Source organism: Bos taurus, chromosome 14 (genome assembly GCF_002263795.3).
Source record: "Bos taurus isolate L1 Dominette 01449 registration number 42190680 breed Hereford chromosome 14, ARS-UCD2.0, whole genome shotgun sequence".
Taxonomy (NCBI): domain Eukaryota; kingdom Metazoa; phylum Chordata; class Mammalia; order Artiodactyla; family Bovidae; genus Bos; species Bos taurus.
Window position 1 is genome coordinate 81,634,873 of NC_037341.1, and position 14,412 is coordinate 81,649,284.

General features: G+C 42.2%; 1 protein-coding gene across 10 annotated transcripts in view; it reads left to right on the forward strand.

Annotated features, from left to right (window-relative positions):
- The window catches only part of COL14A1 (collagen type XIV alpha 1 chain), a 232,915-nt gene that overhangs the window by 137,418 nt on the left and 81,085 nt on the right, over positions 1–14,412 (forward strand). For all 10 annotated transcript variants that reach the window (XR_003038138.2, XR_001501879.2, XR_003038139.2 and 7 more), the window contains exons 30-34: positions 676–714; positions 856–994; positions 5,304–5,446; positions 8,991–9,100; positions 11,264–11,422. Coding sequence is in view for 6 of the 10 variants with exons in the window: in XM_059874511.1 (XP_059730494.1) it covers positions 676–714; positions 856–994; positions 5,304–5,446; positions 8,991–9,100; positions 11,264–11,422 (590 nt within the window). In the remaining 4 variants the exon portion in view is untranslated. The remainder of the gene's footprint in view (positions 1–675; positions 715–855; positions 995–5,303; positions 5,447–8,990; positions 9,101–11,263; positions 11,423–14,412) is intronic.

Sequence of the window (14,412 nt, forward strand, 5' to 3'; positions counted from 1 at the left end):
CTTGAAGGCTGAGATATTTATCCTGGTTAAACGATGAGTCCCATCCTGATCTGAAGGGAAAAAACGACTTGGAGAGCTGTTTGTTTTGTAGACATAGTTCTGTGATTTAGAGTGTGTGGAAGTGAACCTCCACTCTCCCAGGTCCAGAGTTTAGGTTGATAAAGACTTTCTCGGAAAAGATGAGAATCTGCATTTGAAAGAAACTCTCTTAAACATCTGTGGCAGACAGTTTTAAAAAATGTGTTAGGTCTGCTCATCAGGGTAACACACTTGGAGAGAAACTCTTCCCAGTACATGCTCTCAAGTGACCACCATCCATCTTAACAGACCCAGGAGATGAGAAGGAAGCTGGGACTTTGGTTTTAACAGAAGTGAGAGTGTTTCAGTCTTTACTGCTGCTGCTGCTAAGTTGCTTCAGTTGTGTCCGACTCTGTGCAACCCCATAGACGGCAGCCCACCAGGCTCCCCCTTCCCTGGGATTCTCCAGGCAAGAACACTGGAGTGGGTTGCCATTTCCTTAGGAATCCACAAAAAGCCATAGCCACATCTGGTTTGGATTCCTTCTACACTTGACTTCCATAAAGATTATGTTAGCTTCCTGTTTTCAGGACAACGGAAGAATATGTTTGGAAAATATCTAAATTAGGGTTTTATCTTCTTTGTTTTGTCTTCCAGCCTGCCCACTGGTGCATAAGGATGGCATTGACCTTGCAGGTATGCAGAATCAGGAATTTTCCAATACAAAGTATATTAATTAACTCCTTTTTGGGGTCCAGATTTTTTAAATCCTTAATAGACTAATTTTGAAATTTAAAATCCTAATGTGCCTATTTATACTCTCTCTCTCTTTTTAAGGATTTAAGATGATGGAAATGTTTGGTTTGGTTGAAAAGGAGTTTTCTTCGGTGGAAGGGGTCTCCATGGAGCCTGGAACCTTCAATGTGTATCCTTGTTATCAACTTCATAAAGATGCCCTGGTTTCCCAGCCAACCAAGTATGTTTCCACTGCAAGATACTAAAGCCAATTATTGTTTATTATATCTCAGTGCGTAAATGAAATCAACTTGTTAAAATCATAATTTCAGTGATAATTCCCAGCAGAATTTCCCACGGTGCATAGAGCAGATGATATTTAGATTTCTTTAAAAACATCAGACTCACGTATAAGGCTGGTTGAACTTTCCTATCTGTTGATCTGAGAAAAATATAAAGATAGTTAATGCTTGCACATCACTGCCGTGTACCAGTGAGAGTGGTAGTCACACAGTCGTGTCTGACTCTTTTGACCCCACGGACTGAGGCCCGCCAGGCTCCTCTGTCCTTGGGATTCTCCAGGCAAGAACACTGCAGTGGGTTGCCCTGCCTTCTCCGGGGCTATGTACCAGGCATCGTTCTAAATGCTTATATATAGTGGCTCACTCACACCCCCCAAGAACTGTATGAGGTAGAGTCATTCGTTATCTCGATTTTACAAATAGTGAAAGTAAAGCACAGAGGAGCTAAATGACCTGAGTGAGATCGTGCAGTTTGTTGAGGATCATGCCAGGATTTGTACCTGGCAATCAGGCCCTGGAACCCACACCCTGAACCACTTTACTTACTAGAGGCATGAATTCAGGGGGTTTTTATCCTTGAGAAGTCACAAAAGCAACTCCATATAGTTGATGTAAAAATCATATTATCTAGTCACTGCACAGTCTGTGACGTGTGGAGGGGTTCCTAGGACCATTTTCAGCAGTTCTGCAAACTCCAGACGTACTTGAGTTTCAATTCAGGTCAGTCGCTCAGTCGTGTCTGACTCTTTGCGACCCCTTGGACTGCAGCATGACAGGCCTCCCTGTCCATCACCAACTCCCAGAGCTTGCTCAAACTCATGTCCATTGAGTTGGTGATGCCATCCAACCATCTCAACCTCTGTCGTCCCCTTCTCCTGCCTTCAATCTTTCCCAGCATCAGGGTCTTTTCCAATGAGTCAGCTCTTCGCATCAGGTGGCCCAAGTATTGGAGCTTAAGCAACAGTCCTTCCAATGAATATTCAGGGTTGATTTCCTTTAGGATTGACTGATTGGATCTCCTTGCAGTCCAAGGGACTCTCAAGAGTCTTCTCCAATACCACAGTTCAAAAGCATCAATTCTTCAGCGCTCAGCTTTCTTTATAGTCCAACTCTCATGTCAAAAGTAGGAATTCCTGGTTTAAGGGGTCATCTCTCAAGACATCATCTGCTTCTTTACATTCCAAATCAATATTTGTTTTTGTCTCAAAATGCCTTCAGTATTTTAATATGAAACATTTTTCATGTACATACTTTGATATTTTGATACAGTGTGCATATGTGCATGTAAAAGTGGGGGGAGATGATATTCAAGAAGTAAATTCATCTGTCCAGTGTATAGACCAGTTGCTTTTCTGGCATCTTCCAGAATATTCTTTGTTGGATCTGAGCCTATGGCAGTACTGTGTGTGGTTTTAGATAAATCCAACGTCTGACATTACCTTTCCGCATATTCTCTTTTTTCACATTGTCTAGGGGTGAATAGTAAATAGATATTTGAAAGTCATTCCTGGAGGCCTGGCCAAAAGTGAGAACTGCCGTTTCTACAGTCGTCCGCTGCTCCCCTGGACTGGTCATGCTGTCAGCAGTGTCCTTGTCCTCCACCTGGCTAACTCCAGTCCTTGGTTCCCAGCCCCCATCTCTCCCCGTCTGTCTCCAGCCTTCGGCAGAGCTGAGCGCAGCCTCCTCTTGACTTCCCGCCCTCCTTGAGTCTCTGTTTGCCTTGCAGACTGTGCGTCTGCGGCGCTGGCTCCTCTTCCCTTGCAGACTGTGCGTCTGCGGCGCTGGCTCCTCTTCCCTCTACCTCTTGGTGCTGGCGGACCAGCACTTGTGTGCGGCCTCCTTGTTTTTTCTGTCTATTCTTATTTCCTGGCGATCTTTTCAGTATCACGGTGTTGAACGCCGACTATATGCCAAGGACTCCTGAATTTGTATTTATATATTGCCCCTAAGTTTTTTTGGCAACACTGTGCAGCATGTGGGATCTTAGTTCCCTGACCAGGTATTGAACCCACACCCGCTGCAGTGGAAGCTTGGGATCTTAACCGCCAGACCACCAGGGAAGTCCCTACTTCCCCAAATCTAGACCTACCTATTCAATTGCTTCCCAGGTGGCGCTAGTGGTAAAGAACCTGCCTGCCAGTGCAGGAGACGGAAGAGACGTGGGTTCAGTCCCTGGGTTGGGAAGACCCCCTGGAGGAGGGCATGGCAGCCCACTCCAGTGTCCTTGCCTGGAGAGTCCCATGGACAGAGGAGCCTGGCGGGCTACAGTCCATAGGGTGGTAAAGTCCGACACGACTGAAGCGAGTTAGCACGCTTGCAGTTGCTTACTAGACAACATCCCTGCTCCTCTCTTTAGAGCCAGCCTCACCTACAACCTTTTATGTCTCAATGACGACTACATCTGACAAGTTTCTTAGGCAAAGAAGCCAGACTCCTCCCATTCTCTCAGGCCTCACATCCGTCTGCCACGGAGTCCTCTCGTGTGGCTTCTCACCACCCTCGCTGTCGCCGCCCTGATACGAGCCACCAGCACCCGCCTCTTTCCGCCATCACCGCTGCAGCCTCCTGTCCGCCATCACCGCTGCAGCCTCCTGTCTTCCTCCTGCTGCCCCACCTTCCTAGGGTCTCTTCTCTAACAGCAGTCGGGGTGATGGTTTATAAATGTTCACATCAGATCGTGTCACTCCAAAATCTGCCAGCGATTCCCATTCCCCTTGGAGTAAAAGTCAGAGCTCTTGAGTGGCCAAAGGGCCCTACATTTTCTGGATAGCTGTTGCCTCTTTGACTTCACCTCTTGTCTCTTAGTCTATGCTCAAAAAGAATCTTTGCACTGGCTGGATGTCTTCATCTCCTATGAGTTTTTCTTCAAATGTCACCTTCTCAATGAAATGTTGTTTAATCACTGTGTCCAACTCTTTGCAGCCCTGTGGACTGTAGCCCACCGGGCTCCTCTGTCCATGGAATCCTCCAGGCAAAAATACTGGAGTGGATCTTTTTTCCTTCTCCAACCTTCTCAATGAACCTTTGCTCAAATAGTAATCCTCTCAATGAATCTTCTAAGTAAACCCAATGCTGAAAACTTTAATTAAAATTCCAAAATAATGCACTTTAGCATTTCTAATCCCCATTGTGCTACTCTTGTTGTTTTTGATGGCACTTATTACCTTCTAATATACTGTGTAATTCACCCTGCTCAGGTTTAAGTGCTTATACAAGGGTTCCTTGCAAGTTCAATTCACTGATGTATCTTTAATGTGTATTACCATGTCTGGTAATTTGTAAGCACTCAACAAATGTTGAATGAATGAATACATACATACATACATATTTAATGTATGCAAATCAAATTTTCACTTTTTAAATTTTTTTAATTGAAGGATAATCCTTCACAGAATTTTGTTGTTTTCTGTCAAACATCAACATGAATCAGCCATTGGTGTACATATGTTCCCTCCCTCTTGACCTCCCTAAACTTTCACTTTTAAATTCACACTAAATTCCCACCTAACTCATCACATATTTGTTAATTTAATTAATACATATTATGGGTCTCATATATAGCTAAAAGGCTACATTGCTGCTTGAGGGGAGATCTTTAAAGTATGTAAGCGACCCACCTGATTGTTAGAAAGTTGCGGCGGTGTTGCAGGCCGGGCCCCTCCGTCCATGGGTTCTCCAGGCAAGGATACTGGAGAGGGCTGCCATGCCCTCCTGCAGGGGATCTTCCCCACCCAGGAATGGAGCCCAAGTCTCCTGCATTGCAGGTGGACACCGGGAAAGCCCCCCAATCCCCCCCGCAAAAGACTGTAGATAAACATGATTTATAGTACTAAAACTCGAAACTACTTAATTGTTTAATAAGAAGTGACTGGTCAGATAAATTATGGAATAGCCAAACCAGCAAAGGTTGTACAAATATTAAATATCATGCGCTTTAAAATATTTAAGGAAATATGAACTATATAGTAAACGATGCTAAGAAAAGAAAGGGGCAAAATTATATAAATTGGACAAATACTTACAGACATTCTTTAAAGACTGGAGGGAAATGCATGACCCCAAAAGAAGGATCACTTCCAAATGGGGTTAATGGTGATGTTTATTTTCTTCTCTGTTTCTTCACGTGTTGATAAAGAAAAAGATATTTTTTCATTTCAAATAGTGAAAGTGTATTTGCCTTTATAATCAGATAAATGGCTTCTTGAAGAGGGATACAATAAAATATGCTATTTTCTTTCCATTTTTCAGATACTTACATCCAGAAGGATTGCCCTCTGACTATACAATCAGTATTCTATTCCGGATTCTTCCTGATACTCCAGAGGAGCCCTTTGCTCTTTGGGAGATTTTAAATAAAAATTCTGACCCGCTGGTTGGAGTCATTTTAGACAGTGAGTACATTTACTTACAGACATTCGCACACACAGGCATGGGCTGTGTGCGTGGTGTCGTCTTGCCTGTCTTGTGTGTGTTAGTGTGTACAAGTAACTCACTTGTTTAAGCCATCGGTCCATACTAGTAATGGACTGTGTTGACAGTGAGTCATTCATTCCTCTATTCAGGCTTTCAACAAATATTCCCTGAGGCCCTACTGTGTGCTGACGCCAGGTTCTGGAATTCAATAGGGAGCGAGGCGAAAAGAGATCCGTCCTGCGATGGGGAGATTGTAGGGAGGCCAGGGTTGGTGCCAGGAGGGTCAGTGGGAGGGCTGGGGTCAGAGGTCACTTCTGTGAGGAAATGGTAAATGTTGCATGCTTCTTCCGGGTTCCTGGACCCAATTCCAACATACGAGCTGGGTCTGGGGAGTGTCGGGGCGCTTCTCACACTACCCCAGGCCGTTCTCGGGCAGCAGCCGGTATCTGAGAAATCTGAGAATTCGGCTTCGGTCGGACACTGTGTACCCGCAGGTGTTCTTGGACCCCCAGGCTGAGGATGGCTCCTACAAGACGGCCTTCCTGCCCCAGTTCCGCCGGCAGTGGCAGGATCAGTCTGTTAGTGCAGGTTGGAGGTGCCAGCAGCCACCTCCAGCCCAGGAGGCCACTTGCTCGTCCAGATTGTCTCCTGTGCTTGTGACCCACAGTCTATAAATCAGAGGGTGCCACAGATTCCTCCTCAGGTTTTAATAATTTGCTAGAGTGGCTCACAGAACTCAGAGAAACATTGTACCTACAGCACTGGGTTACCAAAAAAGGGAAAAGAAAGTGAAAGCGAAGTTGCTCAGTCGTGTCCGACTCTCTGTGACCCGAGGTTCCTCCATCCATGGAATCTTCCAGGCAGAGGTACTGGAGTGGGTTGCCGTTTCCTTCTCCATTTCACCTGCAGCGCTAGGTTACCAACGGTTACCAGCGCATTATAAAATGCTCTAACTCAGAAACAATGGGCTGGACAAGGCCTGGGGAGGGGAGGGGGCTTCCAGGTCCACCCTGCACCACCTCCCAGCAGCTCCGTGTGGTCACCAGCCCAGAGTCTCTCTGGACCCCATCCTTCTGGGTTTTTGTGGAGGCTTCATTACACAGGAAAGATTAGTCAAGTCACTGGCCATTGGCAATTGAACTCAGTCTCCAATGCCTCTCCCCTCCGTAGAAGTTGAGTTGGGAGCCTGGGTTCTAACTCTCTCAGCACAGGATTGCTTTTCCAGGCAACCAGCCCGCATCCTTAGGTGACCCGAGGGCTTTCCGAAAGCTGCCTTATTAACATAACAAAGGCACATGTATTGCTCTCTCCACAGGAAATTCCGAGGGTTTCAGGAACTGTGAGCGGACCGTAGACAAAGACCTAGTATACATGGGAAATATGTTTTGGTCGTCTGAATGGGAAACGTCTCTTTCTTTTAAGTCACAATGTCACAGTACCTCTCTCCTATCAAAGGAAAAAGGCCAGGTTGGCAAGCAGTATGTTTGGGGAAGAATCCTGGGATGGAAATATACATTTGAAAATGGTATTGATGGGTGTGTGAAGTTTAAGTCCCAATAATGGGTCAGAGCATCGTAAGAGGAGTCTAGAAAGGAGAGAGAGCAGTTGTGAAGAATGAGAAATTCCGTTGTTGGGAGGTTGGAAAGTTGAGGAGGAAACAATGAAGGAAACTTCTTAACATTTGTTCTTGGAAGTCACAAATGAGGATCACTTAAGAGAATTCTCAAGTTTTGGGTTAACGTCCCTGAGTTTTCTACATATATTTTTAGTGTAAAATTTCCAGTCAAGCTGGGATCCAAAATTTGGTGACTGTTATTAGGTACTGACTCAAACATTTGGATAAGGAAAGTATTTTAAGCTTATTTCCAAGTAGTGTTTGTTAAAAGACCTTTTAGTACATGGAAATAAATCAGCAGCTAAACATTGAAAGCATTTTGCTTTGATACTGAAACTAAGGCAAAGCTGTAGATTAAAAAGGAGTAAGCTGCTAACTATACACGACCAGGACTTGAAAACAAAGACGTCTATTGAGACGATCAGTACTTGCTCCTTTTGAAAACCAAATGAAAAATTAAATTGTAACCTGGGGCTGAATTAGTGAGAAAAATATTCTTTTTTTTTTTTGTAATAAAATGTTCCTTGTAACATGAAGTACTCAAGAGTAGAAGGTCTTTGTTTATTTGTTTGTTCATAATGTTCACAATAAAAGACACATTGGATTATGACTATTTCAGAGAGGTGTAAGTTACATGTCCTGAGAGAACTGGTTGCTTCAGTGGTTAAATAAGGCAGAGTCTGGTTTTTATTTCTTAACATTTTATTACTGAATTAGGTCCTGTGAACCCTGCTCGGGCCCTAGCCCATTCCAGACTCTCTGCCCCAGATCCGGGAGGGTTCCTTTTCCATTCAGGCTTAAGTAGGCAAATGGGAAACCTGAGCTTTATTCAGTGACCAAGAATGGAGAAGCAGGGACCAAGTTCACAGATCAGTTTCTCACCCCCCTGGGCAGAGAGATTTAGAAAGTAAAGACAAAGACAAGAGGAGAGGCATCTGCCTGAGTCCACAGGGAAGTGCTGTGCTTAGTCGCGCAGTCGTGTCCGACTCTGCGACCCCATGGACTGTAGCCCATCAGGCTCCTCTGTCCATGGGACTCTCCAGGCAAGAGTACTGGAGTGAGTTGCCGTGCCCTCCTCCAGCCCCCCTCCGCCCTTGGCAAAAGGGGCAGGGCTTTTGCCAAGGGCATGGTCCTTAATGGCTGCCAGTTAGCAAGTGTGTCATTTCCTATGCTAATATAGTACAATATCCATTTTCTTGGAGAAGGAAATGGCAGCCCACTCCACTATTCTTGCCTGGAGAATCCCATCGACAGAGGAGCCTGGTAGGCTACAGTCCATGGGGTCGCAAAGAGTCAAACACTACTGAGCAACTTCACTTTCTTTTTTCAAAGTAAAATCAAACTGTAATGAGACTCACAGTCTGTTGGAGGTCAGATTTATCGCCATTTTGGTCCCAGCTGGTTCTTTTTTCTTTTTCTATAGCTTCCTTTCTTATCTCTGGACCCTTTCACTTAAAGATTTATGTTCACTCCTGCTCAAGGTGGGGAGTTGGCAGGTTTTGAGCAAGGATATTCCTGCTAAAGGTGGGGCTAGAGGGTTGATGAGTTTTGAGCAAAGATCAGGAACATCTCTGGTAACAATTTGATTAGCTTCTTTCTTCCTTTTGGTCTGCCTCCACTTCCAACTTCAGACCGTGCTTTCCCAAAATGGTGATGGCAATGCATACAGGCAGGGAGGTACGGAGGAAGCACGAATGTCGGGCCCCGCCTCTCCGTCACTGCGTGGTTCACTCAGTTAGTTTGGCCAATTGAAAGCCTAGGGCCTTCCAAGGCCGTTTCGTTACCCACTCGCCACTTTAAAACACAGCTTCAAAGCAATGGTCATATTGTTTTGAGTTGACTTTTTAAAAAATTACCCATTTTAATACTTTCTAGAATATTTTTAATCTTTTATTTTGTTTGATTAGATGGTGGGAAAACCCTAACGTATTTCAACTATGACTACAGTGGGGATTTTCAGACTGTTACTTTTGAAGGACCTGAAATTAGGAAAATTTTCTATGGAAGCTTTCACAAGGTGAGTAATGCCTTGTATGTGTGTATATATATATATATATTCTTTATTCTATTTACTGCAGGCCAAGCAACAGAGAAGTGCAAAAAAAAAACCAAAATCAAAAACATCGTGCTTTGGATCTCCTATAGTAAGAATTACCTGTGGGGCTTGTGAACTGCCCAGATATTCTGATATGGTAGTTCTGGGATGGGATCCTAAAACATATGTTTTTATCCAGCACCCCAGGAGATTTGATAGTGTCAGGAGGAAGACATTTTCCACTGTTCTTCTAGGTTCTTCTGGCTGGTCTAAGAATCAAATTAATGGGAGAAACTCAAAAGTTTAATAACATATATACTTGGGGGAGACCCAGGAAGACTGAGTAACTCACCAAAATAGCCAAAACCTTACTTAGGTACCATCTTCAGCTAAAGACAAAAGAGGATTATGCAAGCAGTGGTTTGGGTTTGGACTTCAAAAGGAAGGAAGACAATTCACATGGAGATGGAAAGCAAATGTTTAGTAACTAAATGAGTCAATGGGACACAGATTCCCCTCCACACACACACCTAGCCATATTCTTTGCAGATATTGCTGTAATAGCCCTGTTCTGGGAGCAGACCTTCCGTCTAAATTCTTTTAGGCAGTTAACATGAAGCTCAAAGTTTCTTTCTGAGTCTTTTGGACCTTGGTTATTTTCAGCTTGAAATAATCTGCTTTCTAAAGAGACATTTTGGACCGGCAAATTTTGGTCTCCTATCATAGAAGTGGTCCAGGTTCATACTTTGAGGAACCATGTAGCAGAGGGTAATGTATTACTAAGTAGATAGTTGTAAATTCCCTACAGTATGTGTTATGTAGAAAGGATTGCTGGTCTACCTGGCCACCAATAGTGTTAAAGTACCAGCAGCCAAATCATGTTAAAATATGTAGACAGATTGCACTGAGACAGCCCGTCACTGCCACTGTATGGTAAGTCGCCCTGAGGAAGAATTTTGTAAGCCTGACATTCCTCCTCCTCCTAAGTCACTTCAGTCGTGTCCGACTCTGTGCGACCCCATAGACGGCAGCCCACCAGGCTCCCCCGTCCCTGGGGTTCTCCAGGCAAGAACACTGGAGTGGGTTGCCATTTCCTTCTCCAATGCATGAAAGCAAAAAGTGAAAGTGAAGTCGCTCAGTTGTGTCCGACCCTCAGCGACCCCATGGACTGCAGCCTTCCAGGCTCCTCCATCCATGGGATTTTCCAGGCAAGAGTACTGGAGTGGGGTGCCATTGCCTTCTCCATGCCTGACATTAGTTGCTCTTATTCTAACCTGGCACATGTGATAGAGCTCTGCTCCTTCGTGTTTCACATCTGTGAAACATTTTGTTTTGGTGATCACTGCAGTAGACAGCCTTCCTTCCAAAATTTACTGTTTCCTTTGCAGTGAATAATCCCACTGATATCTGGGCTGTTAAAAAATGCAACACCAAGAGTGCCCGAGAGCAGAGCATTTACTCAGTGGTGTTGCAAAAACCTTGCATCTTGGCCATACCCCTCTTGTCCTGTCGGAGGCAGGGAAGGGGTGTCACACAGCAGTCTTCATCTTGGCTTCTGTTTCCTGATAGGATGTGGTCAGATCTGTCTATTCTATACAACTTTGCTACCTTCTGGGGTTTTGAATACCATCACTATATAAGAACAATTGCATAACAAAATTCTCTCATTTTTGCATAAGAAACGTTGCATAAAAATATTTTTTTCTTGTTACTAGGACTGTAAACCACAGTGTCTTAAATAAGGATCTCAGAAACACGTGAGATGCACGTGATTTATTAGTGTATGCTTCCAAATAGTCCCATTAGCATTTCTTTGGAATTATTGTCATGTATATATCAACTTCCTCTAGAGATGATTTTTTCTTGGTGAGACAGTCACAGAGTAGTCAAAAATATTACAGAGGAAATGAAAAGCATTGAGATTCCATTAGTGTTTACAAAAAAACCCATAGAGATGGCATCTGAATGTGGGATAGTCATGGAAGTGGTTTAGAGTAGAACCTTTCTTCTCAAGCAAAGTGCTTAAGGAGACAGAATTCCTTTTCTTCCCTTGCATATTTTTTGGTGATGAGTCATGCAATTATGTAAATGTGTTTGGTATTTTCTCCTGCTTCTTACCTTTTAAAACATTTTTACTTTTATCAGCTACATATTGTTGTCAGCAAGACTTTGGCCAAAGTGGTTATTGACTGCAAGCAAGTGGGTGAGAAGGCAATAAACGCATCATCTAATATCACGCTGGATGGTGTTGAAGTCCTGGGGAGAATGGTTCGATCAAGAGGACCAAACGGAAACTCTGCACCAGTAAGTGGATAAACAAATGAATCTGTGTTAAGGGAAAAAATTCTCCTAAAATATGATTATGTATTTTCCAGGGGAAGAGCTTGGTAAAGGCATAGATGGAGAGCGTGATGGTGAATGATAGTTGATGAATGATAAGTAAATAGATAACGAATGAATGAATGAAGTGCAAATGAATGAAATGAATTCGTTTAAATGGATTAAAACGCGAACATTCGAAGCTCTTGCAATACGCTTCTGCTGTATTATATGGAGAGTGCTCCAGAAATAGACTAGTTTGTTTTCTAAATGAAAATTTTAACAGTAAGATATTTTTAAAATTCAAATAAAATACCGTGGCATAAATGGTTGGTTCATTAGAATCAAAACTGTGGATGAACCTCATTTATATGACCAGATCCAAATCCATATAAAACATGTTATTATTATACATGGGAAATTGACATAAACCTCTCACATGGGTTAGATTTGGGCATTTTATAACTAGGTCCTTGCTATTGCTAATGTCAAGTTAACCCTTTTTATCATTAATAATAAGGGATAATAATATTTTATCATTAATATTTAAATAACATCATTTTAAGATATATTTTTTATCATAGTTTTTTAATCATGGATTTTAAGATCAAGAGACTTCAAATTGGCAAAGAAATCACATTCTTTTCAGTTAATGCCTACAAAAAAGAGCAGTGAGCACAAACTTTTGTTTTAAGACCACACATTCACAGCTAATTAGCAGCATTCTCTAATTTGAGTCATTCTATAATTAGAACCAATTAACCTGGAGGGAATTTTATTCTTGTAAGCAATTCCAAATATTCACATCTACACTTCTCTTCTGTGTAACAGAATAATCAAGTTAATTAAGATTTACTCTTATTGTGCTTTTAGAGACCTGCAGAACTAGCCAGCTGTATGGAATTTTAGAAAGACCTGATGATTCTCAAAGTCTTTTAAAGCTGAAATCATTTAATATTAATACAAATGAAATCTTCTAGTATATCAAATAAATGAAAATGACTTGCAGTATGCTTCAGACCCCATGGACTGTAGCCTGCCAGACTTCTCTGTCCATGGGATTCTCCAGAAGACTACTGGAGTGGGTAGCCACTCCCTTCTCCAGGGCATCTTCCTGACCCAGGGATCTACCCAGGTCTCCTGCGCTCCAGGCAGTTTCTTTACTGAACAGAAACCATGTCACAGTCTTCATTTGCAATCACCTTTGACCTTACATCACAGTATCTGATAAAGTTGTATGAAGAGTACTTTCTCAAGAAACACTTGTTAGAAATTAAATAGAAAGCCATCTATCTGAATTTTTCTTAATAGTTTGCATATATCATGTTCCACCTGTGGTATTGACAACAGTCCACTGATAGATATCATGCTGTCTCCTAATTATAGCTCATACTTAGCAATTACAGTGTTAAAATTACAGTTACAAATTAATTGTACTTCAAATTACACTCTACATAGTAATTTTACTCCAAAATATATGACCAATTAAATATTATGGAATTTAGTTCGGAAAGCAAAAACAACCATAGGTTTAGGGTCTACCAGTAATAAATCTTTACTTTTGTCCATGAAAGAAGAGCAATTAAAACAGCAATTAAACCCTCTGTGGTTAACGCCACCCAGCAGTAGACAAAAGGGAATTTATGGAAGTCAGTCATTAAAGAGTTCTTTGTAGGGCTGGTAGGAAAAAGTTGTGGCTTTTGTTAGAATCTGGAAGTCTACAACGGATTACTAGATTTTCGGTCTACCCACTTATTGAGGAATTTGATTATGTTGAAATGGATGATATTAGGTTAGATCTCAAGAATGTGATTGAAGACTTGCTTGGTTTTTTTGTTATTATCAGTACTTGTTTCAGTGTAAGACAAGAGAGAAGCTTCAGTCTTCAGTTCTCAATTAGAAATCACAGATTGCTAACATAATCTTGAAATATATGTGAACTCTAATACCCTGCAAAAGGGAATGTGCAATGCACAAGTTTTGGGTTGTTCCAGAAGGAGTAATTATCATCTAAGAGAGATTAGTAGTTTATAGATCGATATTCCCTGGCAAATTTGTCAATGATTCAAAAAATGCCAGATGATGGAATGATTCTAAATTTTCAGTTTTTAAAGAATATAATCTTTCCATTATTTTAAAGTTTTTATTTTTTATTCGAGTATAGACAATTAACAATGTTGTGATCGTTTCGGGTGGACAGCAAAGGGACCCAGCCACGCCTGTGCACGTATCCCTCTCGCTCAAACCCCCTCCCATCCCGGCTGCCACGTAACATTGAGCAGGGCTCCCTGTGCTTCCAGTGGGTCCTTATTGGTCGTCCATGTTAAATACAGCAGTGTGCACACGACCACCCCAATCTCCCTAACTATCCCTTACCCCATCTTCCCCCTCTGGCAACTGTAAATTCGTTCTGTAAGTCTGTGAGTCTGTGTCTCAGGCTATAGTCTTTTTAAACCAAAGCTGAGTGGAGAAGAGATGAATGGATTTAGGGATACAGTAACTACTGTATGGATATTACTCATATTTGAAATAAAAACTTGTGGCCAGCAATGCAAGACTTTACCGGCAGCAAAAATTCTCTAGTGAGACTAAACTAATAAGCGGGCTGAGTCTAGCTGTCAGAGCACACGGGAGGAGACAGACAGCTGGGCCTCTCCTTTGCAGTCTTCTTTGCCCTGAGAGGTTTCTTCTTTTCTGATACCTAATGAAATTATCATGCTTCCAGTCAGAGATGATTCAAGAAAATGTTTGAGCTTCTGGCATTGAACATGTTTTCTTTTTCCCACCTTTCAAATCTAACACCTAGATAATTATACAGTTATTTGTTTAGTTCTCTGATGTGTAAATAAAAATAAATATAAGTTATGTTATAGAATTTTTAGTAATTTTATTTTCTGAGTTAACGTTTTTATGTAGGAATCAATAGAAGACAAATCAATGATCCTATAGAAACAAGTGTTTTCCAATTGTAAGGA